This window comes from Mesoplodon bidens (assembly GCF_964165515.1).
Source record: "Mesoplodon bidens genome assembly, chromosome: 6".
Classification (NCBI taxonomy): domain Eukaryota; kingdom Metazoa; phylum Chordata; class Mammalia; order Artiodactyla; family Ziphiidae; genus Mesoplodon; species Mesoplodon bidens.
The window spans coordinates 7,482,456-7,509,133 of NC_138162.1; the positions used below are offsets into that span (position 1 = coordinate 7,482,456).

General features: G+C 42.3%; 1 protein-coding gene across 1 annotated transcript in view; it reads right to left on the minus strand.

Annotated features, from left to right (window-relative positions):
• The window catches only part of GLE1 (GLE1 RNA export mediator), a 43,992-nt gene extending 17,314 nt beyond the window's left edge, over positions 1 to 26,678 (minus strand). The window contains exons 1-6 of the mRNA XM_081237783.1: positions 26,495 to 26,678; positions 19,194 to 19,415; positions 12,883 to 12,993; positions 8,120 to 8,268; positions 7,803 to 7,863; positions 7,314 to 7,568 (exon numbers count right to left, since the gene is read on the minus strand). Of these exons, the coding sequence (XP_081093909.1) occupies positions 7,314 to 7,568; positions 7,803 to 7,863; positions 8,120 to 8,268; positions 12,883 to 12,993; positions 19,194 to 19,415; positions 26,495 to 26,593 (897 nt within the window). The 5' untranslated portion in view covers positions 26,594 to 26,678. The remainder of the gene's footprint in view (positions 1 to 7,313; positions 7,569 to 7,802; positions 7,864 to 8,119; positions 8,269 to 12,882; positions 12,994 to 19,193; positions 19,416 to 26,494) is intronic.

Genomic DNA, 26,678 nt, shown 5'->3' on the forward strand with positions numbered 1-26,678 from the left:
AGAAAACAATAGCAAAGATCAATAAAACTAAAAGCTGGGGCTTCCCTGGTGGCGCAGTGGTTCAGAGTCCACCTGCCGATGCAGGGGACACGGGTTCGTGCCCCGGTCCGGGAAGATCCCACATGCTGCGGAGCGGCTGGGCCCGTGAGCCATGGCCGCTGAGCCTGCGCGTCTGGAGCCTGTGCTCCGCAATGGGAGGCCACAACAGTGAGAGGCCTGCGTACCGCAAAACAAACAAACAAACAAACAAAAACTAGAAGCTGGTTCTCTGAGAAGATAAACAAAATTGATAAACCATTAGCCAGACTCATCAAGAAAAAGAGGGAGAGGACTCAAATCAATAAAATTAGAAATGAAAAAGGAGAAGTTACAACAGACACCGCAGAAATAAAAAGCATCTTAAGAGACTACTACCAGCAGCTCTTTTCCAATAAAATGGACAACCTGGAAGAAATGGACAAATTCTTAGAAAGGTATAACCTTCCAAGACTGAACCAGGAAGAAGCAGAAAATATGAACAGACCAATCACAAGTAATGAAATTAAAACTGTGATTTAAAATTTTCCAACAAACAAAAGTTCAGGACCAGATGGCTTCACAGGTGAATTCTATCAAACATTTAGAGAAGAGCTAACACCTATCCTTCTCAAACTCTTCCAAAAAATTGTGGAGGAAGGAACACTCCCAAACTCATTCTATGAGGCCACCATCATCCTGATACCAAAACCAGACAAAGATACTACAAAAAAAAGAAAATTACAGACCAGTAACACTGATGAATATAGATGCAAAAATCCTCAAAAAAATACTAGTGGGCTTCCCTGGTGGCGCAGTGGTTGAGAGTCCGCCTGCCGATGCAGAGGACACGGGTTCGTGCCCCGGTCTGGGAAGATTCCACATGCCGCGGAGCGGCTGGGCCCGTGAGCCATGGCCGCTGAGCCTGCGCGTCTGGAGCCTGTGCTCCGCAATGGGAGAGGCCACAACGGTGAGAGGCCCGCATATCGCAAAAAAAAAAAAAAAAAAATACTAGCAAACAGAATCCAACAACACATTAAAAGGATCATACACCATGATCAAGTGGGATTTATCCCAGGGATGCAAGGATTCTTCAGTATATGCAAATCAATCAATGAGACACACCATATTAACAAACTGAAGAATAAAAACCATATGATCACCTCAATAGATGCAGAAAAAGCTTCTGACAAAATTCAACACCCATTTATGATAAAAACTCTCCAGAAAGTGGGCATAGAGGGAACCTACCTCAACATAATAGAGGCCATAGATGACAAACCCACAGCAAACATCATTCACAATGGTGAAAAACTGAAAGCATTTCCTATAAGATTAGGAACAAGACAAAGGTGTCCACTCTCACCACTATGATTCAACATAGTTTTGGAAGTCCTAGCCACGGCAATCAGAGAAGAAAAAGAAATAAAAGGAATACAAATTGGAAAAGAAGAAGTAAAATGTCACTGTCTGCAGATGACATACATTCTCTATACATAGAGAATCCTAAAAATGCCACCAGAAAACTACTAGAGCTAATCAATGAATTTGGTAAAGTTGCAGGATACAAAATTAATGCACAGAAATCTCTTGCATTCCTATACACTAATGATGAAAAATCTAAAAGAGAAATTATGGAAACCATTTACCACTGAAACAAAAAGAATAAAATACCTAGGAATAAACCTACCTAGGCAGATAAAATACCTGTATGCAGAAAACTATAAGACGCTGATGAAAGAAATTAAAGATGATACCAACAGATGGAGAGAAATACCATGTTCTTAGATTGGAAGAATCAATATTGTGAAAATGACTATACTACCCAAAGCAATCTACAGATTCAATGCAATCCTTATCAAATTACCAATGGCATTTTTTATGAAACTAGAACAAATCATCTTAAAATTTGTACAGAGACACAAAAGACCCCAAATAGCCAAAGCAGTCTTGAGGGAAGAAAACGGAGCTGGAGGAATCAGACTCCCTGACTTCAGACTATACTACAAAGCTACAGTAATCAAGACAATATGGTACTGGCACAAAAACAGAAACATAGATCAATGGAACAAGATAGAAAGCCCAGAGATAAACCCACACACCTATGGCTAACTCATCTATGACAAAGGAAGAAAGATATGCAATGGAGAAAAGACAGTCTCTTTAATAAGTGGTGCTGGGAAAACTGGCCAGCTACATGTAAAAGAATGAAATTAGAACACTCCTTAACACCATACACAAAAATAAACTCAAAATAGATTCGAGACCTAAATGTAAGACTGGACACTATAAAACTCTTAGAGGAAAACATAGGAAGAACACTCTTTGACATAAATCACAGCAAGATCTTTTTTGATCCACCTCCTAGAGTAATGGCAATAAAAACAAAAATAAACAAGTGGGACCTAATGAAACTTAAAAGCTTTTGCACAGCAAAGGAAACCATAAACAAGACGAAAAGACAACCCTCAGAATGGGAGAAAATATTTGCAAATGAAGCAACTGACAAAGGATTAATCTCTAAAATTTATAAGCAGCTCATGCAGCTCAATAACAAAAAAACAAACAACCCAATCCAAAAATGGGCAGAAGACCTAAATAGACATTTCTCCACAGAAGATATACAGACTGCCAACAAACACATGAAAGAATGCTCAACGTCTTTAATCATTAGAGAAATGCAAATCAAAACTACAATGAGATATCATCTCACACCAGTCAGAATGGCCATCATCAAAAAATCTAGAAACAATAAATGCTGGAGAGGTTGTGGAAAAAAGGGAACACTCTTGCACAGCTGGTGGGAATGTGAATTGGTACAGCCACTATGGAGAACAGTATGGAGGTTCCTTAAAAAACTACAAATAGAATTACCATATGACCCAGCAATCCCACTACTGGGCATATACCCTGAGAAAACCATAATTCAAAAAGAGTCATGTACCAAAATGTTCATGGCAGCCCTATTTACAATAGGCTGGAGATGGAAACAACCTAAATGTCCATCATCAGATGAATGGATAAAGAAGATGTGGCACATATATACAATGGAATATTACTCAGCCATAAAAAGAAACGAAATAGAGCTATTTGTAATGAGGTGGATAGACCTAGAGTCTGTCATACAGAGTGAAGTAAGTCAGAAAGAGAAAGACAAATACCATATGCTAACACATATATATGGAATTTAAGAAGAAAAAAAATGTCATGAAGAACCTAGGGGTAAGACAGGAATAAAGACACAGACCTACTAGAGAATGGACTTGAGGATATGGGGAGGGGGGAGGGTAAGCTGTGACAAAGAGAAAGAGAGGCATGGACATATATACACTACCAAATATAAGGTAGATAGCTAGTGGGAAGCAGCCGCATAGTACAGGGAGATCAGCTCGGTGCTTTGTGACCGCCTGGAGGGGTGGGATAGGGAGGGTGGAAGGGAGACGCAAGAGGGAGGGGATGTGGGAACATATGTATATGTATAACTGATTCATTTTGTTATAAAGCAGAAACTAACACACCATTGTTAAGCAATTATACTTCAATAAAGATGTAAAAAAAAAATAGATTCAAGACCTAAATGTAAGACCGGGCACTATAAAACTCTTAGAGGAAAACATAGGAAGAACACCCTTTGACATAAATCACAGCAAGATCTTTTTTGATCCACCTCCTAGAGTAATGGCAATAAAAACAAAAATAAACAAGTGGGACCTAATGAAACTTAAAAGCTTTTGCACAGCAAAGGAAACCATAAACAAGACGAAAAGACAACCCTCAGAATGGGAGAAAATATTTGCAAATGAATCAACGGACAAAGGATTAATCTCCAAAATATATAAACAGCTCATGCAGCTCAATATTAAAGAAACAAACAACCCAATCCAAAAATGGGCAGAAGACCTAAACAGACATTTCTCCAAAGAAGACATACAGATTGCCAACAAACACATGAAAGGATGCTCAACATCACTGATTATTAGAGAAATGCAAATCAAAACTACAATGAGGTATCACCTCACACCAGTTAGAATGGGTATCATCAGAAAATCTACAAACAACAGATGCTGGAGAGGGTGTGGAGAAAAGGGAACCCTCTTGCACCGTTGGTGGGAATGTAAATTGATACAGCCACTATGGAGAACAGTATGGAGGTTCCTTAAAAAACTAAAAATAGAATTACCATATGACCCAGCAATCCCACTACTGGGCATATACCCAGAGAAAACCATAATTCAAAAAGACACATGCAGGCTTCCCTGGTGGCGCAGTGGCTGAGAGTCCGCCTGCCGATGCAGGGGACACGGGTTCGTGCCCCGGTCCGGGAAGATCCCACATGCCGCAGAGTGGCTAGGCCCGTGAGCCATGGCCGAAGAGCGTGCTCCGCAACGGGAGAGGCCACAACAGTGAGAGGCCCGCGTACCACAAAAAAAAAAAAAAAAAGACAGACACATGCACCTCAATGTTCATTGCAGCACAATTTACAATAGCCAGGTCATGGAAGCAACCTAAATGCCCATTTACAGATGAATGGATAAAGAAGATGTGGTACATATACACAATGGAATATTACTCAGCCATAAAAAGGAACGAAATTGAGTCATTTGTTGAGACGTGGATGGATCTAGAGACTGTCATACAGAGTGAAGTCAGAAAGAGAAAAACAAATATCGTATATTAACGCATGTATGTGGAACCTAGAAAAATGGTACAGATGAACCGGTTTGCAGGGCAGAAGTTGAGACACAGATGTAGAGAACAAACGTACGGACACCAAGCGGGGGAAACTGCGGTGGGGTGGGGATGGTGGTGTGCTGAATGGGCAACTGGGATTGATATGTATACACTGATGTGTATAAAATTGATGACTAATAAGAACCTGCAGCATAAACAAACAAACCAACAAAAAACAACTAATACTAAACTTTCTTTGGGTTATTTGTATGGAAATATGTTAATATAAATGTTTCAGACATTACCAAAAAAAAAAATCCAAGGGTTAGGGTTAGCAATTGCATTGAAATTTTCCAGAATGTAGGAAATTTTATAGAACAAATGATCCAGATTCTTCAACAATGGCAAGAAAAAAGAGAGAGATAAGGGAGTCTTTTTTTTTTTTTTTAATTTATTTTATTTATTTATTTGGCTGCGTTGGGTCTTCGTTTCTGTGCGAGGGCTTTCTCTAGTTGCGGAGAGCAGGGGCCACTCTTCATCGCGCTGCGCGGGCCTCTCACTGTCGCGGCCTCTCCCGTTGCGGAGCACAGGCTCCAGACTCGCAGGCTCAGTAGTCATGGCTCACGGGCCCAGTCGCTCCGCGGCATGCGGGATCCTCCCAGACCAGGGTTCGAACCCGTGTCCCCTGCATTGGCAGGCAGACTCTCAACCACTGCGCCACCAGGGAAGCCCGATAAGGGAGTCTTAACATTAAAAGACTTAAGTAAGACATAGCAAACCAAAAAGTTGAACTTTGTATGGATGTTAATTTTCCAACCAATTGTAAAAAAAAAAAAAAATTATTGAGACAGCTGGAGAAATTTGAACACTGGCTAGATATCTGATCATATTAAATGAATTATTAGTTTTTTAGGTACAATATTAGTGTTTCGGTTATGTAATAGAGAGTTATATCTTTTAGAGATACATACTAAATTATTTTGCAGATGAAGTAGTATGTTTGAGATTTACTGTAAAACCATCTGGAGGAAGGGGTGCAGGTGGCAGCATAGATGAAATGAGACTGCCATGTGCGGATTCTTGAGGGAGCTGGGGAGTGGGTGCCAAAAGGTACATCATGCTCTTCTCTCCATTTCCGTGTAGGTTTGAAATTTTACAAAAAGAAGGGTAAACAAAAGCCAAAAAGAGAATTGAAAGGTAACAGTAAACTATAAATTTCTGCCTCAAATATGATAAATGTTTAAGGTTCTTAATATTTAGAACTCATATAAGTTGATTTTTCAAAACAAACTGGTAGAGATATGAAAAAAGGGCAAAGAACATAGAATTTAGGAATTCTCTGGTGGTCCAGTGGTTAGGACACCATGTTTTCACTGCCGAGGGTGTGGATTCCATCCCTGGTCGGGGAATTAAAATAAGATCCTGCAAGCTGTGCAGCGTGGCCAAAAATTTTAAAAAAGGAAAAAAAAAGTTAAAGAAAAAAAAAGAACATACAATTCATAGAAGTGTGAACTGGTACAACTTTAGGATGCAAATCAAGAACCTTAAAGTTGGGACTTCCCTAGTGGTTCAGTGGATAAGACTCTGTACTCCCAATGCAGGGGGCCCAGGTTTGATCCCTGGTAGGGAACTAGATCCCACATGCATGCCACAACTAAGGAGCCAGCGAGCTGCAACTAAGGAGCCCATATGCTGCAACTAAAGAGCCGGTAGGCCGCAACTAAGACCAGGTGCAACCAAAAAAAAAACCTTCAAGTTCTTTGACCAAGTAATTCCATTTGTAGGAATTTACGTCAAAGAAATAATCAAAAATACAGATAAGACATACACAAACTGATATCACTGCAGTGTTACTCATGATAGAGAAAATATGGAAACTTAAATATTCACCAATAGGCATGTTTTTTCAATAAATTTTGGTATGGTTACATGTTGGAAGTATCCGATTTCATCTGTTCATCAAATATTTATTGAATACCTATTATGTGTCAAGGCAATACTTGCAGGTTTTACCACTTCAATGACTATAGTAATTACGTGTTCAAAATACCATATCAACTGAAAAAATGCAATATACATTTCTGTTAGGTTTTAATTTTTTTTTTTTTTTTTTTTTTTTGTGGTACGCGGGCCTCTCACTGTTGTGGCCTCTCCCGCTGCGGAGCACAGGCTCCGGACGCGCAGGCTCAGCGGCCATGGCTCACGGGCCCAGCCGCTCCGCGGCATGCGGGATCTTCCCGGACCGGGGCACGAACCCGTGTCCCCTGCATCGGCAGGCGGACTCTCAACCACTGCGCCACCAGGGAAGCCCTAGGTTTTAATTTTTATCATAAGCATAGCAGGCGTTCAGTTTATATTAATGAATGAACTAAAGTATTTTGCAGTTGGAAGAAACAAATTTTTTTTAACCTAAGATAAGAAATTATATCTATATTAGCCCAATTTAGAGTGGGCATCACACACACACACACACACAGGCAAAAAAGAAATACAAAGCACTAACAGTGGTTATCTCTAGGTAAGAGGATGACAAGCGGTAATAAGCAGGTATTATTTTTAAATCACAAAACAATTTTGCTTTCAATGTTCTTCATTTCAAAGACAGAGTCTTCCTGAAGTCCCCTCACCTCAGAAGTGGCCCGGATGATCCCCGAGATGAGGCCACACAGCTGGTTGCCTCGGGTCCGGAAGGCAGACAGGTCAACCCTGGGCAGGTCTCTGCGCTGGTCGGCGGAGTCCAGCTGCTGGCTGAGGTGCAGCACCTCCTCCTGCAGGGCGTAGAGGTTCCGCAGGCGGACCTGGCCCTCTTCCTTCCGGAGCCGCTCCTGCTCCACTTGCTTCAGGCGCTGCTGCTCCGCCTCCCGCAGCTTCAGGTTGAGAATCTACAGGAAGGGCGGTCAAATTAAGGGCTCCTGGGCCTTCCCTGTCTACATTCTTCCAGTCCTGTGTGGGCTACCTATTTTCACAGAGAGGCCCAGAGTGACAAAAGGACTGCCCCAAGTCAGCCACACAGTGGCATGACAGGGGCCAGGTCCTCTGTGACTGTGCTGGAACCCGACTCCTCAGGCACGTCACTCAGACACTGAACACCCACACGGACTCTCCCAAGCTCTGACCTTCGCCCTGTGATGATGCTCAGCTTTCAGCTTCTCTTGCTGCCCCAGGGCTTCTCTGGAGCTGAATGAAAAATGGAGGGAGGAAGAGTCAGGGATGCTTCCTAAAATTGTTCTACCTCTCCTAAAAGCCTCCTCTCTGTGTTGCATTGATCGTCTTTCCAAGGTTGGTCATTTTTCTAGGTTACAAGCTTCTTCGGCTATTTTATTTTGATATTTAAGGACTCAGAAGAAATTCAACTCCTTCCCTTTGGGTTTTATGTAGGGAAAGAGTTCCGGTGGACCATGCCGACATTCCCGTTGTAATTCGGGGAACTCACCTCTTCTCCATCACTTCCCGTAAGTCCTGGAATTCTTTGTGATGCTTCAGTTCCTTCCGCTCATCAAAGCGCTTCAGCTGCTCAGATGCCATCTCAGAGAGGGCCAGCGCCTGCCTCTCCTGCTCCTCCTGCCACTGCCTCAAGCCCTCCTGCAAAGGATCAGCACCAGCTCTCCGGAGCTCCATTACACCCTGCTCATTTACCCCATGGGATGGCCTCCCATCAGCCCTTAACTCCATCAAAGATACTTCAGGGCATGGAATCATCTGCCTACTTCTTGGAACCTTTGCTTGAGTCACCTCTCCGCTTTGGGTTGATCCTTAAACTCAGCTGTTGTGGAAAGCTTTGCCAATTTGCCCCACATGGTTTATGTCACTCCAGTATAAGCTAAGAATGGACGGGTATTCACCAACATAGTATCAAATAGCCCTGCACTTTTTTTTTTTGTTTTTTTTGTTTTTTGTTTTTTTTTGCGGTACATGGGCCTCTCACTGTTGTGGCCTCTCCCGTTGCGGAGCACAGGCTCCGGACGCGCAGGCTCAGCGGCCATGGCTCACGGGCCCAGCTGCTCTGCGGCATGTGGGATCTTCCCGGACCAGGGCATGAACCCGTGTCCCCTGCATCGGCAGGCGGACTCTCAACCACTGCGCCACCAGGGAAGCCCAAGCCCTGCACTTTTAAGCTTCCATCCTTAAGCTTACTGTACTCTTTTTCTTTTTTGGCCACACTCTACAGCTTGTGGGATCTTAGTTCCTTGACTGGAGATCAAACCTGGGCCCTCGTCAGTGAAGGCGTGGAGTTCAGTAACCACTGGACCACCAGGGAATTTCCATCCTGTGTATTCTTTTTTTTTTTTTTTTTTTTGCGGCACGTGGGCCTCTTACTGTTGTGGCCTCTCCCGTTGCAGCGCACAGGCTCCGGACGCGCAGGCTCAGCGGCCATGGCTCACGGGCCCTGCCGCTCCACGGCATGTGGGATCTTCCCGGACTGGGGCACGAACCGGTGTCTCCTGCATCAGCAGGCAGACTCTCAACCACCACGCCACCAGGGAAGCCCCCATTCTGTGTATTCTTATGAGAGCTTCAGGGTAATCTAAAGAAATCCTTATTCGAATTCCATAAACATGCTATGCACTTTCCTATCTCACTCCTTCCCTCAAGTTATTATCTCTGCCTAGAGTCTTTTCCTCCACCCTCACTTAGGAAAGTCCCTTTCCTTTATACCTAAGGGTATCAGGTATTCCATTTATTATTCACAAGAGTACTCTCATTTGTTTTTTCTAAAAATAAATTTATTTATTTGTTTCTTTTTGGCTGCATTGGGTCTTCACCGCTGCGTGCAGGTTTTCTCCAGTTGCTGTGAGCGGGGGCTACTCTTCATTGCAGTGTGTGGGCTTCTCATTGCAGTGGCTTCTCTTGTTGAGGAGCATGGCTCTAGGTGCGCAGGCTTCAGTAGTTGTGGCATGCAGGCTCTACAGCACAGGCTCAGTAGTTGTGGCACACGGGCTTGGTTGCTCTGCGGCCTGTGGGATCTTTCTGGACCAGGGCTCGAACCCATGTCCCCTGCATTGGCAGGTGGATTCTTAACCACTGCGCCACCAGGGAAGCCCTCTCATTTGGTTTTTAAGAGCAATTTGACATTTTAACTATCAAAATTTAAAGTGTATATATCCTTTGACACTATTCCATTTTAGGAATTTGTCCTGAGGAAATACTTGCATATGTGTGCAAAGATGTATGTACAAGAGGACTTCCCTGGTGGCGCAGTGGCTAAGAATCTGCCGGCCAATGCAGGGGACACGGGTTTGAGCCCTGGTCTGGGAAGATCCCACATGCCACGGAGCAACCAAGCCCGTGCGCCACAACTACTGAGCCTATGCTCTAGAGCCCGCGAGCCACAACTACTGAGCTCACATGCCACAACTACTGAAGCCCCCATGCCTAGAGCCCCCGTGCTCGGCAACAAGAGAAGCCACTGCAATGAAAAGCCCATGTGTCGCAACGAAGACCCAACACAGCCAAAAATAAATAAAATAAATAAATTTATTAAAAAAAAAAGATATATGTACAAGGATGCTCATTACAGCCCTGTTGATAATGGCAATAAATTTGAAACAATTTAAATCAACAGGGAAATAGTTAAATATATTACAGTAGGTCATACTAGAAAATACTCTGCAGCCTTTAAGGAAGATGACATGCTGTATACACTGACATGGTGACATGTTAATATATATTATTAAGATATTAGGCTATTGTATTTTAAAAGTTATTTTAACACTTCTAGTAGGGCTTCCCTGGTAGCAAAGTGGTTAAGAATCTGCCTGCCAAAGAAGGGGACACCGGTTCAAGCCCTGGTCCAGGAAGATCCCATGTGCCGTGGAGCAACTAAGCCTGTGCACCACGGCTGTTGCTGCGCTCTAGAGCCCTCGAGCCTCAGCTACTGAAGCCCATATACCTAGAGCCCATACTCTGCAACAAGAGAGGCCACTGCAATAAGAAGCCTGTGCACTGCAGCGAGGAGTGGCCCCCACTCGCTGAAACTAGGGAGGGCCCGTGCGCAGCAACAAAGACCCAACTCAGCCAAAAATAAGTAAGTAAGTAAGTAAATAAATAAATAAATAAATTTACAAGAAGAAAAAAAAACTTCCAGTAGAAGGCGGCAAATTGAACACACACACACAAAAAAAAATATATATATATATCCTCTCCTCTGAGACTGTTTAATTAAAAGTTGGGGGCTTCCCTGGTGGCACAGTGGTTGAGAGTCCGCCTGCCGATGCAGGGGACACGGGTTCGTGCCCCACTCCGGGAAGGTCCCACATGCCGTCGAGTGGCTGGGCCCATGAGCCATGGCAGCTGAGCTTGTGCGTCCGGAGCCTGTGCTCCGCAATGGAAGAGGCCACAACAGTGAGAGGCCCGTGTACCGCAAAAAAAAAAAAAAAAAAAAAAAAGTTGGGAAGAAAAAAAAAGACTCAACAACAGACAGCACATGAGGAAGATTATCAGCAAGGAAAAACTTTCTACTTGCATCTGGAGGACAGAAAGTCCATGCAGGAGTGATGATTGAAAGAAGAGAGCTGAGAAAACCCAAGAAGAACCTGTCTTTCTCTCCCTCACCATCTCCACTGCTACCGCTCCCCTCCAGTCTAAGCAACCGTCATCCTTTTTTATCCGGTGTCAAAGTAAATGCTTCAATGACTGTTGCTGTCTCTCACTCAGATTATAATAGTCTTCTAACTATATTTTAGAACCTTGGTTCTATGTTTCTCCCTCCAGCATATAAACTCTATGAGGACATGGACTGCGTCTACTTTGTTCACTGTTTTTTTTTTTTTTTTTGGCCATGCCACGCAGCTTATGGGATCTTAGTTCCCCAACCAGGGATTGAACCCGGCCATGAGCATTGAAAGCATGGTGTCCTAACCACTGGACCGCCAGGGAATTCCCTGTTCACTGTTTTATCTAGGACTAGAACAAAAGTGCTCAATAAGTATTTGGTGACTCCATGAATAAATGAATGAGGATAGATGCTAGAAGACTTTCAATTTATAAACTCATGTACTCTTTAAAAAGTTTTACAGGGACTTCCCTGGTGGCACAGTGGTTAAGAATCCGCCTGCCGATGCAGGGGACGCGGGTTCGTGCCCCGGTCCGGGAAGATCCCACATGCCGCGGAGCGGCTGGGCCCGTGAGCCATGGCCACTTAGCCTGCGCGTCCGGAGCCTGTGCTCTGCAACGGGAGAGGCCACAACAGTGAGAGGCCCGCGTACCACAAAAAAAAAAAAAAAAAAAAAGAATCCGCCTGCCAATGCAGGAGACACGGGTTCAAGCCCTGGCCCAGGAAGATTCCCACATGCTGTGGAGCAGCTAAGCCCGTGCGCCACAACTACTGAGCCTGTGCTCTAGAGCCCGCGAGCCACAACTACTGAGCCCACGAGCCACAACTACTGAAGCCTGCGCGCCCAGAGCCTATGCTTCACAACAAGAGAAGCCACCGCAGTAAGAAGCCTGTGCACCACAACGAAGAGTAGCCCGCACTCACCGCAACTAGAAAAAGCCTGCGCGCAGCAACAAAGACCCAACACAGCCAAAAATAAATAAATAAAAATTAAAAAAAGAAAAAGTTTTACAAAACATGCATTGTTTTTCTAATAAAAAAATAAAGTCAAATAAACTAATTAAAATAGTGCTATTCTTTTTTCAAGAGGCTGTTAAGGTCAATCTTCTCAGTATAACCTTATCTGACAACAAAGATCATCTTCAAATTTTGGAGAAGTAAATGCAAGCCAGGAAAGCCCAGGTAATTTTCCCAAAGTCATATGTAAAATAGAAGAGGTAGGATTTGAAACCAGATTTGACTTTAGAGAGCTTACTCTTTCTTTCTTTTTTTTTTTTTGCAGTACGTGGGCCTCTCACTGCTGTGGCCTCTCCCGTTGTGGAGCACAGGCTCCGGACGCACAGGCTCAGCGGCCATGGCTCACGGGCCCAGCCGCTCCGCGGCATGTGGGATCCTCCCGGACCGGGGCACGAACCCATGTCCCCTGCGTTGGCAGGCGGACTCTCAACCACTGCGCCACCAGGGAAGCCCTAGAGAGCTTACTCTTGACTGCTATGTTATGCTATCTCCCCAGCTGAATCAGAGCTACTAGTAGGTGGGGCATGATGATTATTAGTACATGGTGGACATTCATAATCCCTGAGGAACTGCATTTAAATGTGGCTCCCTAGGGTCACGCCTGTCTTACTTCAAGGGTTACTTACTGCTCCTTTCGTTCTGTGCAGCAGCTCATACATTCGGATGCAGCCTTCCACTTTGATCCCCCGGGAGGACTGAAGTACCATAGGTTCTGTATGCTGAGACTCATATTTGTCCTATACAGACAGAAGATGGAAAAATTAAGCTTTTAAGACGGTAAAGTTGGTGTTATTCAATCTGAACAAAAATCATATCCTTACTTATGAACAACCAATAACAACAACAAAACAATATATGTTAGAACCAGTGTGCTTTTCATGATATTGACCTTATTCTAATTGGTTTCCTTAATAAAGTGGATGTTTTTGCTTTGGACAGTTTTTTGTATTTTTTTTGCTTGCTCATTTGTTTTGATTTGTCCAGCACATTTTCCCCATTTCTTCTAATAAGTGGCCATTTTTGCTGGGTTGGTTTGGATGGAGAAACCCCAGCCCACATCCCCGATTCTTCCACGCCCCCTAGCATCAGGGATCACTAAGCATGTGACCAGCCTGGCAATCAAAGTATTCTATCCCCCTGTACCCAGTATCTACTTCAGGAATGAGGCTTATGACCTAAGCTAAGCCAGAGTCCATCTCTGAATTTTCCTGATGGAGCTATTTGGTATGGCTTTCTCTTATTCTGGAGATGCTAAGCTAAGAAGACATGTTTCTAGGGCTACTAAGAGACATCCTGCCAGACAGTCTATCTGAAAGATGAAACCAAGACGAGTTAGACAGAATTGAGAAATGGAGAAGCAAAGCCCTGGGTCTGAGTCACTGAATCAAGTGAGAAATAATATCAAGGACAGACAAGCAGAAAATAGATCCTCTAGATCTAATTGATTCGAAATGCACTCCTAGATTTCCGTTATATGAGCTAATTAATTTCTCCCCTGACTCCCTTGTTTTTTTTTGTTTTTGTTTTTTTTTTTCTTTTTGCGGTATGCGGGCCTCTCACTGTTGTGGCCTCTCCCGTTGCGGAGCACAGGCTCCGGATGCGCAGGCCCAGCGGCCATGGCTCACGGGCCCAGCCGCTCCGCGGCATATGGGATCCTCCCAGACCGGGGCACGAACCCATATCCCCTGCATCGGCAGGCGGACTCTCAACCACTGCGCCACCAGGGAGGCCCCTGACTCCCTTGTTTTGCTTAAGCGAGTTTAAACTGGGTTTCTGTTACTTAAACATCAAAAATTTGTAAATGATACAATTCATTATATAAAGCTATCCAAAACTTTACTTAAACCTTAAGAATTACGGAATTTTATACCTGGAGAGGACCTTGGCAATTTAGTCCAGTACCAGATTTACAGATGAAGAAACTGAGGCCTAAGGAGGGAAAGATGCCTGAGGGCATGCCACACTGTTGGCAGGATCCGAACTAGAAACTGATGCCTCTGAGAAGCTGCTCATAGGAACTTAATTTTTTTTTTTTTTTTTGCGGTACGCGGGCCTCTCACTGCTGTGGCCTCTCCCATTGCAGAGCACAGGCTCCGGACGCGCAGGCCCAGCAGCCATGGCTCACGGGCCCAGCCGCTCCGCGGTATGTGGGATCTTCCCGGACCGGGGCATGAACCCGTGTCCCCTGCATCGGCAGGCGGACTCTCAACCACTGAGCCACCAGGGAAGCCCTTAATTTTTTTTTAAATTTTGAAATAATTATAATTTACAGGAAGTTGGAAACAGTAAATTGACGGTACGAGCCACAGAACTTATTCAGATTTCACCAGGTTTTACAGGAATTCATTTGGGTACGTGTATAGTTTTATGCAATTTTATCACATGTGTAACCACCATCCCAAAGTACAGAACTGTTCCATCACCATAAAGCTTCCTTGTGCCACACCTTTATATCGCTAATCTGTTCTCCATCTCTATAATGATAGAATTTCAAGAACGTTAAATAAATGGAACCATACAGCACATAGTCTTTTGAGACTGACTTTTTCACTTCGTATAATGCCTCTGAGATCCTACGTTGTTGCATATTATCAAGGACTTGTTCCTTTTTATTGCCAGTAGTATTCCATGATAGAGATGTACCAGCTTGTTTAACCATTCATCTGTTGAAAGACATTTCACTGTTTCCAGCTTGGGATATAATAAATAAAGCTCCTATGATCACTGGTATACAGATTTTTATGTAAATATAAGTTTTGATTTCTCTGGGAAAAATGCCCAAGAATGCAATTGCTAGGTCATATAGTTAAGTACCTATTTAGTTTTATAAGAAACTGAGCCAAACTGTTTTCAAACTGCCTGTATCATTCCACATTTCCACCCAAAATACATGAGTGATCCAGATTCTCCACATCACTGTCAGCATTTGGTGGTGTCACTATTTTTTATTTTAACCATTCTGATAGGTGTGTAGTGCTACTTCGTCCTGGTTTTAATTTGCATTTCTTTAATGGCTAATGATGGTGAACATATTTTCATGTACTTATATTGTCTATATATTGTCTTAGGTGAAATGTCTGTTCATATCTTTTGCTCATTTTCTAACTGAAGGTTAGAAAGTTTTTGTTTAACCTTTGAGTTTTAAGAGTTTAAAAAATATATTCTAAATATATAGTCTCGATATATATTTTAAATATATTCTAGATACATAAACCTTTGTCAGATACGTCGTTTGCAACTACTTTCTCTCAGTGAGTAGCTTGTCTGATCATCCTCTTCACAAGGTCATTCACTGAGCCACGCTTTTCATTTGATGAGGTCCACTTTATTAATTTTTCCTTCTATGGATTACGTTTTTTTTGGTTCTTTTTTTGCGGTACGCGGGCCCCTCACTGTTGTGGCCTCTCCCGCCGCGGAGCACAGGCTCTGGACGCGCAGGCTCAGTGGCCATGGCTCACGGGCCCAGCCGCTCCGTGGCATGTGGGATCCTCCCAGACCGGGGCACGAACCGGTGTCCCCTGCATCGGCAGGCAGACTCTCAACCACTGCACCACCAGGGAAGCCCGATTAAGTTTTTAGTGTCAAATCTAAAAACTCTTCACCTAGTCCTAGGTTCTGATTATGCTTTTTTTTTTCCCTAAAGGTCTTATAGTTTTACATTTAAGTTCATGATCATTTTGAGTTAATTTTTATGTAAGTTGTAAAGTTTAGGCTAAAGTTCATTTTTGTGTCTATGATGTTCAATTGCTAGAAATATTTTTTAAAGACTAATATTTTTAAAGATGAAGTGTGAAATATAAACTAAAAAGTAAACTTTTTATGTATGTAATCATGCAGTCTTTCATAATATGAATAATCATCTCTGTCCTGTATTATTCTTTAGGATTATTATTTACTGTACAATAAATTATTTCTTATTGTGAATAACTCTTGCAAAGACATTTCTCCAAAGAAGATATACAAATGGCTAATAAGCACATGAAAATATGCTCAACATCACTAATCATTTAGGGAAATGCAAATCAAAACCACAATGATACACTTCATGCCCACTAGGATGGTTTTTATAAAACAAAACAAAATAAAAACAAACAAACAAACAAAAACAACCCAGCAAATAACAAATGTTAGCAAAGATGTGGAGAAACTGAAACCCTTGTGCACTGTTAGTAGGAATGTAAAATGATACAGCCGCCGTGGAAAACAATATGATGGTTCCTCAAAAATTTAAACATAGAATTACCACATGATCCGTCAATTCTACTTCTGGGTACACACCCCAAAGAATTGAAAACAGGTACTCAAACTAATACATGTACATGCATATTCATAGCAGCACTAGTCACCAATAGCCAAAAGGTGGAAGCAAGCTAAACATCCAGTGACAGATGAATGAATAAACAAAACGTGGTACACACAGTGGAATATTATTCAGCCTTAAAAGGAAGGAAATTCTGACACATGCGACAACATGGATGAACCTTGAAGACGTTATGCTAAGTGAAATAAACCAGTCACAAAATGACAAACATTACATGATTCCACTTATATGAAGTACCTAAAATGGTCAAATTCATAGACAGAAAGTAGAATGGTGGTTGCTAGGGACTGGGGGTAGGGGGAAATAAGGATTGATTGATTGAGTGATTGATTGATTGATTGATTGATGGCTGCATTGGGTCTTCATTGCTGTGCGCGGCCTTTCTCTAGTTGTGGTGAGTGGGGGCTACTCTTCGTTGTGGCACACAGACTTCTCATTGCGGTGGCTTCTCTTGTTGTGGAGCATGAGCTCTAGGCGCGTGGGCTTCAGTAGCTGTGGCATGCAGGCTCAGTAGTTGTGGCTCGCAGACTTAGCTGCTCCATGGCATGTAGTATCTTCCCACACCAGGGATCGAACCTGTGTCCCCTGCCTTGGCAGGCGGATTCTTAACCACTGCACCACCAGGGAAGTCCTGGAGTTATTGATTAATGAGTGTAGTGTTTTTAGTTTTGGATGATGAAAAAGTTCTGGAGATGGATAATGGTGATGGCCACACAACACTATGAATGTACTTAATGCCACTGAATTGTACTCTAAAAAATGGTTAAATGGTAAATTTTATGTCATGAATATTTTACAATTAAAAAAAGATTTAAAATTTTAAAAAATGTTCATACCCTTTTATCTTTGATGCCAGTCAAATCATTTGGGCATTTATTTTAAGATATTAGCTAGAAGACATATTTTAAGATTAAAAACGGAAAAATCTCTCTGCAGAAAGTTTCTCAGTGTAATATCTTTAAAAGCAATGAAATGGAAAAATATAAATGCTTAATAATAAAGGAGCAGTTTAATAAATTACAGGATATTACATATCCTCTAAGTAGACATTTACAAAGGTGGAAATTATGTGAACAAATAATTCAAATAGTTCATGAACAAAATAAAGTTAGGAAGGAAAAGCAGAACATGAGAGTGCACGTACAACTTAATTATGCCAAGGTACAAGGATGCAGGCACATGAAACTGGAAAGGAGTAACTGATGACTGAAATGATGAAACCATAGGGAGATTTAACTTATTCCTTTCGTTGAATTGATAATATATTTTCAGTAAACAAAATTCTGCAGTGAGTATGAACAAAAAGAACAAAGAACTTTGTCTTTTGGAAGCTAAATGTGAAAAATGTAATCTCTACCTTTCTAAAAAGTTGCCTAGTCTTATTTTGCTGGCACAAAAATCTAAAACTTGGGGCCTCCCTGGTGGCGCAGTGGTTGAGAGTCCGCCTGCCGATGCGGGGGATACGGGTTCGTGCCCCGGTCTGGGAGGATCCCATATGCCGCGGAGTGGCTGGGCCCGTGAGCCATGGCCGCTGGGCCTGCGCATCCGGAGCCTGTGCTCCGCAACGGGAGAGGCCACAACAGTGAGAGGCCCGCATACCGCAAAAAGAAAAAAAAAAAAAAAAAAAAAAAAAAAATCTAAAACTTGAAAAAGCACAATAGTGCTTAGAAGTTTAGATGACTTTTTTTCTATTAACTCTTTACATTCTAGGCCAAATACTTATTTGTTATACTTTACTTTGATCCAGAAAGGATTTAATGCAGCTTATAAAGGGACATAAAACATAACAACAGGACTTCCCTGGTGGTGCAGTGGTTAAGAATCCTCCTGCCGGTGCAGGGGACATGGGTTTGAGCCCTGGTCCAGGAAAATCCCACATGCCGCGGAGCAACTAAGCCTGTGCACCAAAACCACTGAGCCTGTGCTCTAGAGCCTGCAAGCCACAACTACTGAAGCCCGCATGCCTAGAGCCTATGCTCCGCAACAAGAGAAGTCACTGCAATGAGAAGCCCGCACACCGCAACAAAGACTAGCCCCCGCTCGTTGCAACTAGAGAAAACCCGTGTGCAGCAACTAAGACCCAATGCAGCCATAAATAAATAAATAAATACCTCTAGAGATACAAAGAAAGAGAAGAGAAGAGAAAAGAGAAGAGCAGAGAAGAGCACCGGCAACAATTTAACTGTTTTAAGTGGGAGAAACAAAGGCAGGAACAAAATAGAGCCAGAAAGAAGGTAAAAACTCATACAGAAGCAACAATAAGGTATGTAAATCTAAGAGCAAGTATAAAATTCACTCTAAGCTTTCCAGCAGCCAACAACAAAAAGGGAGACCTTGTTGAGTTAGACAGATGCAATGCTCATGAGAAAAAATCCACTTGCTCATGAAATTAATTACTATTCTTGGTACTAAGAATAAAGAGGAATTTCTCTCTCTGGGTCTTCATAAAGAGAACACTGGGTGATGTGGAAAACACTGTCGCTACAAACAGCTACAAGAATTCGAAGAAGCAACCATTATTTTCTCCAGAGTAAGGTCACTGTAGTATGACAATGTTAAACACTTCAACTTTGCAGCCACCCTTGTCTTTTGTCTTAAGCTGATCAAAAGCCTTACCTTGGTTCCATTTGGTGTTGCTGAGGAGGCTGGTGAGAAGGCAGGATCTCTGACAGGAGATTTGGGAACGAATGAAGGCTGGCCGAGGGCTGAAGTAGATCTAGGGGGTGTTGAAGTCTCAGAGGGAGGTGGGTTCTCTTGCATATGGGGTAGGACATGATCTACTACCCATCCAGAGTAAGAAGACAGCTTGGGAAGAGACAGACATTCTTCTAAAACATCCTAGAGGGAAGAAGAAGGTTAAGCTCAACTTGAATGTCAACTGATCTAAGCAATCAAAAATAATTTCAGAGGGGCTTCCCTGGTGGCGCAGTGGTTGAGAGTCCGCCTGCCGATGCAGGGCACACGGGTTCGTGCCCCGGTCCGGGAAGATCCCACGTGCCGCGGAGCGGCTGGGCCCGTGAGCCATGGCCGCTGAGCCTGCGCGTCCGGAGCCTGTGCTCCGCAACGGGAGAGGCCACAACAGTGAGAGTCCCGCGTACCGCAAAAAAAAAAAAAAAAAAAAAAAAAAATAATTTCATCCTTATAATCCACTACATGCTTTACTGAAAATCTAAGAAGGCCTAAATACATACATACATACATACATACATACCAAAGACCCAAAGTAACTGTATTAACAATCAGAGATGAAGAGAAAGTACAGTAGCTTCTTTTTTTTTTTTTTTTTACAGTAGCTTCTTGATAATGACCTTGATTATTATCCTTTTATTTTTATTTATTTATTTATTTATTTATTTTTCTTGCGTTACGCGGGCCTCTCCCTGTTGTGGCCTCTCTCGTTGCGGAGCACAGGCTCCGGACACACAGGCTCAGCGGCCATGGCTCACGGGCCCAGCCCCTCCGCGGCATGTGGGATCTTCCCGGACCGGGGCACGAACCCGTGTCCCCTGCATTGGCAGGCGGACTCTCAACCACTGCGCCACCAGGGAAGCCCTATTATCCTTTTAGAGTATCAGACTAAATAACCCTAACTACAGAAAAAGGAACAATGCACAAAGATGGTCATTAAAGCAGATTTGAAAGCAATCTAAAACGTTGTAACAGAAAAGAACTTGAAAGGAATTTTGAAGTAAACTATGGTACACACACTCAGTGAGTATTAGTCATTTAAAAATGCCAATTGTGAATCCTATGTAAGGTTCAAATTTTTCCAGTTTTATTGAAAAATAATTGACATACACCACTGTAAAAGTTTAAGGCGTAAACACGATGGTTTGATTTTTATATATTGTAAAATGATTAAGTAGGTTCAGCTAACAACATCCATCTTCTCATATAGATATAATCAAAAGAAAGAAAAAAGGAAAAAAAATTTCTTCTTGTGATGAGACTCTCAGCATGTACTCTCCTAACTTTCCTATATATGGCATAGCTGTGTTAGCTAACAGTCGTCAAGTTGTATATTACATCCCTAGTACTTATCTATCTTATAACTGGAAGTTTCTATTTTTTGATGAACTTACTCCATTTCCTCCTCCCCCAAGATTCAATTTTAAGCGCAAAAACAAGAGTATAAATAAATATGTCTACAATGATATAAAATAAATACAAATAAATACCCTAACAAATTTGAAGGAAATATACCAGAAGTTAAGCTTGGGTGATCAGTGACATATTTCTACTTGTTCTAATTTTCTGTATTTAATTTCTAAATGAACATGTTATACTTTTTAAAATGAAAATAAGCAAATAAAAAATAGGCATAGAGAAGTGCTTACTAGGGACTTCCCTGGTGGTGCAGTGGTTAAGAAGCTACCTGCCAATGCAGGGCACATGGGCTTGATCCCTAGTCCGGAAGATCCCACATGCTGCGGAGCAACTAAGCCCATGCACCACAACTACTGAGTCTGCACTCTAGAGCCTGTGAGCCACAACTACTGAAGCCCGTGCACCTAGAGCCCGTGCTCCACAACAAGAGAATCCACCACAATGAGAAGCCCACACACTGCAAAGAAGAGTAGCCCCCCGCTCGCAGCAACTAGAGAAAGCCCGCGCACAGCAACGAAGACCCAACACAGCCAAAAGTAAATCAATGAATTAATTAATTAAAAAGAAAAGTGGTCACTGATGTAAGAGCCAATGGCTTAAATAAAATAGGTTCTACAATATAAAGACCATAGAACAAGTCCCAGACACTCTCCAATATGTGTGTGGAGTTGTTCAACTGTACCAGTTATCTATTATCTCTATATGTTTGGTGTACAGTGCTCTAAACCAAAGAAATGTATACCACTTAACTGTAGTTAAAGTATACAGCAAATTTTGGCTGAGAACTTTACTCAATGTCAGGAAAATATTATCAGGAAACATGGAAAAACAGTATAATAGTGATTAAAAGTCTTGAGTTTGGAACTAGCCTTTCTTGGTTTGAATTCCATCTCTGTATTCCACTTACCTGCATAACCATGGGAAAATTACCTAACCTCTCTGTGCCTAAACTTCATTTCTTCTGAAATGGAATAACAGGGGATCTACCTCAAAACGTTTGGGGAGAATTAAAGGAGTAATAGATATAAAGAACTCAGCACAGTACCTGGCACATAATAGCTACTCAAAAATCACAAGCTATTATGTTACGCAAATCAGTGGGTCTCCAGCAGGGACAATTTTACTCCCCAGATGACTGGGAGGGTAATGTCTGGAGACATTTTTGGTTGTCACGACTGGGAGGATACAACTGGCATTTACTGGGTAGAGGCCAGGGATGCTGTTTAACACCCTACAATGCCCAATACAGCAACAGCAGCCCCTACCACAAAGAATTATCTGGCTGAGCCCAAAATGTCAATGATGCTACGGTTGAGAAATACTGATCTAGAGTGTGTATACAATAAACAGATATTCAACCCATGGGGAATAATCTAGACATAGAAGCAAACAGGCTGTATGCACACTTTATACAGTGACAAGGCTCATTTTAAAGACATATTGGAAATAATGTTGAGGCAACAACTTTTTTAAAAAAACTGAAGTGTAGTTGATTTACAATGCTGTGTTAGTTTCTGGTATACAGCAAAGTGATTCAGATACACATATCTGAATATATGTATGTAGTTTTCCATATTCCTTTCACTATGGTTTATTACAGGATATTGAATATAATTCCCTGTGGTATACAGTAGGGCCTTGTTGTTTATCTATTTTATATATAGTAGTCTGCTAATCCCAAACTCCTAATTTATCCCTCCCACCACCCCCTTTCTCCTTTCCTCTTTGGTAACCATAAATTTGTTTTCTATGTCTGTGAGTCTGTTTCTGTTTTGTAAATAAGTTCATTTGTGGGCTTCCCTGGTGGCACAGTGGTTAAGAATCTGCCTGCCAAAGCAGGGGACACGGGTTCGAGCCCTGGTCCAGGAAGATCCCACATGCTGCAGAGCAACTAAGCCCGTGTGCCACAACTACTGAGCCTGCATTCTAGAGCCCGCGAGCCTCAACTACGGAGCCCATGTGTCACAACTACTGAAGCCCGTGCACCTAGAGCCCATGCGCCACAACTACTGAGCCTGCGCTCTAGAGCCCCCAAGCCACAACTACTGAGCCCATGTGCCACAACTACTGAAGCCCGTGCGCCTAGAGCCCATGCTCCGCAACAAGAGGAGCCACCGCAATGAGAAGCCCGCACACCACAATGAAGAGTAGCCCCCACTCGCCGCTACTAGAGAAAGCCCACGCGCAGCAATGAAGACCCAACGCAACCAAAAAAAAAAAGTTCATTTGTATCATATTTTAGATTCCACTTGTGATATCATATGATATGTCTTTCTCTTTCTGGCTTACTTCACTTAGTCTGATAATGTCTAGGTCCATCCATGTTGCTGCAAATGGCATTATTTCATTCTTTTTATGGCTGAGTAGTAGTCCATTGTATACATATACCACATCTTCTTTATCTATTCATCTGTCAATGGACATTTAGGTTGCTTCCATCTCTTGGCTATTGTAAATAGTGCTACTAAGAACATTGGGGTGCATATATCTTTTCAAAAGGGAAGCCTCATACACTGAGGTGCAGTGTATGAGGCTTCCCTTTTCTCCACATCCTCTGCAGCATTTATTATTTGCAGACTTTTTAATGATGGCCATTCTGACCAGTGTGAGGTGGTACCTCAGTGTAGTTCTGATTTGCATTTCTCTGATAATTAGTGACGTTGAGCATCTTTTCATGTGCCTATTGGCCATCTGTATGTCTTCTTTCAAGAAATGTCTTCTGCTCATTTTTGGAATGGGTTTGTTTTTGTTATTGAGTTGTACGAGCTGCTTGTATATTTTGGAAATTAAGCCTTTGTTGGTTTCATCGTTTACAAATATTTTCTCCCAGTCTGTAGGTTGTCTTTGTTTTGTTTATGGTTTCCTTTGCTGTGCAAAAGCTTGTAAGTTTGATTAGGTCCCATTTGTTTATTTTTGCTTTATTTCTATTGCCTTGAAAGACTAAGAAAACACTACTATGATTTATGTCAGAGAATGTTTTGCTTATGTTTTCCTCTAGGAGTTTTATGGTGTCATGTCTTATATTTAAGTCTTTAAGCCATTTTGAGTTTATTTTTGTGTATGTTGTGAGGAAGTGTTCTAACTTCATTGATTCATATGCAGCTGTCCAACTTTCCCAACACCCTTCTGAAGAGACTGTCCTTTCTCCATTGTATATTCTTGCCTGCTTTGTTGAAGATTAATTGACTGTAGGTGTGTGGGTTTATTTATGGTCTTATTCTGTTTCATTGATCCATATGCCTGTTTTTTGTTTGTTTGTTTGTTTTTGCAGTACGCGGGCCTCTCACTGTTGTGGCCTCTCCCATTGTGGAGCACAGGCTCCGGACACGCAGGCTCAGCAGCCACGGCTCAAGGGCCCAGCCCCTCCGCGTCATGTGGGATCTTCCCAGACCAGGGCACGAACCCATGTCCCCTGCATCAGCAGGCAGACTCTCAACCACTGCGCCACCAGGGAAGCTCCCATATGTCTGTTTTTGTCCCAATATCACGCTGTTTTCATTACTGTAGCTTTGTTGTATTGTCTAAAGTCTGGGAGGGTTATGCCTTCAGTTTTGTTCTTTTTCCTTAGGATTACTTTGGCAATTCTGGGTCTTTTGTGCTTCCATATAAATTTTAGGATTACTTGTTCTAGTTCTGTGAAAAATGTCATGGGTAATTTGATAGGGATTGCAATAAATCTGTAGATTGCTTTGGGTAGTATGGCTATTTTAATAATATTAATTTTTCCAATCCAAAAGCATGGGATATCTTTCCATTTCTTTGAATCATCTTCAATTTCCTTTCCTTTATTAGTGTTTTACAGTTCTCAGAATATAAGTCTTTCACCTCCTTGGTCAGGTTTATTTCTAAGGTTTTTTTGGGGGGAGGGGATGTGACTTTAAAAGTTTTTTTTTTAAACTTTCCCTTTCTGATATTTCATTGTTAGTGTAAAGAAATGCAACAGATTTCTGTATGTTAATCTCATATCCTGCTACCTTGCTAAATTTATTTATCAGTTCTAGTAGTTTTTCTGTGGAGTCTTTATAGGGTTTTCTATAGATAGTACCACATAATCTGCATATAATAACAATTTTACCCCTTCCCTTCTGATTTGGATACCTTTTTATTTATTTCCCTTGTCTGACTGCTGTGGCTAGGACTTCCAATTCTATATTAGATAGGAGTGGTGAGAGGGGGCATCCTTGTCTTGCTCCAGATTTTAGCAGGAAGGCTTTCAGCTTTTCACCACCACTGAGTATTGTGTTGGCTGTGGGTCTGTCCCACAATAAAAGTAGCTTTATTTGTCCCATAATAAAAGTAGCTTTTATTATGTTGAGATATGTTACCTCTATACTCACTTTGGGAAGAGTTTTTATCATGAAAGGATGTTGAATTTGAGACAACTTTTTACTCTTTCTTTATGCCAAAATAAATTCCAGGAGCAAAGTTTCAAATGTAAAAAATAAACCCATACCCATAAAAAACACCATCAACGGAGAAAACAATTTCAACTGACAAACTAGAAAAAAGGATGCAATATATATCACAGATAAAGGAATATTATTATCCTTAATACATAAAGAACTTATAAAATATTGGCAAAACCCCAATAGAAAAATGAGCAAAAGACATAAACTGGCAAATATACACACACAAGGTTACAAGTAGTGTATCACAACTCACTGAATAAAATAGGAACCCATGAGGATACTGATATAAACAATTAAACAGAAAGAACCCATGAGGATTCTGATATGAATAATTAAACGGAAGAGAAAAGAAAGCTCTTCCTTACAGTAGAATGCCAGCTAACAAAGGTAGGAATGGTAGCTATAAAGAAACACCATTTGTCTACATCACAGAAAAGACTGATTCAGGAAGAAATCACCAATAAATGCTAAGGGTGGAGGTTTGATAAGAAAAAAATATTTTGGTGTAACCTTGGACTACCTCCCAGCAAAATACTAAGAAGTTACAAAAGGGAAAATGATTAATTTTAAGTGAATTTTACGTGGAAATATCTGCAAGTTACCATTGTAACCAAGTGATCAAGGTGAGCATCACCAGTGCTGGGATGGGCTGAAGCATCTATGTGTGACTGATGTGACTTACTGAGAACACAGCATCATTTCTGTGGTATTCCTGCCAAGAATGCATAACCTGAGTCTACACCATACAGATTCATGCTGGAATTCATCCTATAGAATGTAGGTATGTATTCTTTAAAACCGTCAAAGACATAAAGACAGAAATGCTTTAGAAGTGTTTCACATTTAAGTCTGAAGGGACATCATACCTGTAGCTAGATTACCAGCAACTCGGGAAGAGGAGCTATGCCTTAACTGTCTCTATATTCCCCCACCTGCGCGGTCTAGTACAGGGCTTTGCGAATCTTAGACGCAGTGACCACGCCCCCATTAAAGTTCCCAGGTCCGTCCAACGTTGTCTAAAAATTTGGTCATTTCACTAGCAGCAATAGGTTAGGTCCTGTTAACCGTTCACCACTAAATCTGGATCTCCTAACACAAGAGACGCGCAGTAACCTAACTGACCCTGAGAGGCCAGGATTGCTCTAACAACATAGGCGCAGGCACCTAACGCCAGCTGCGGGGAGCAATGAAGCCTTCAAAGAGCACCTCTGAAGGGGAGCTCCACGGAAGGTCAGAATAGGAGAGAGACGGTGATGCACACACAGGAGTCAAGCAGCAAACCCGGGCTGTTACAAGAACGCACGGGTTCCCTGGCGCAGGACATGCCAAGGGCTAGGGAAGAGCAGAGTCCCGCGACGAGGGGCAGGAAGGACCACCGCCCCCTTTGGGGCCACTGCTCACCTCGCCCCGCAGCAGCCAATCGCGGTGGTAGCAAAGGCGACCTTTGTCAGACCTGCGCAGCGCCTGCAGGGTCTCCCAGGAGCGACTCTCGGAAGGCATGGCTTGCCCCGCTACAGTTCTCCAGGGGCGCCGCTTGTGACAAAACAAGTCCTCGAATCAGCCGACCGGAAACAGCTGCTCGCTT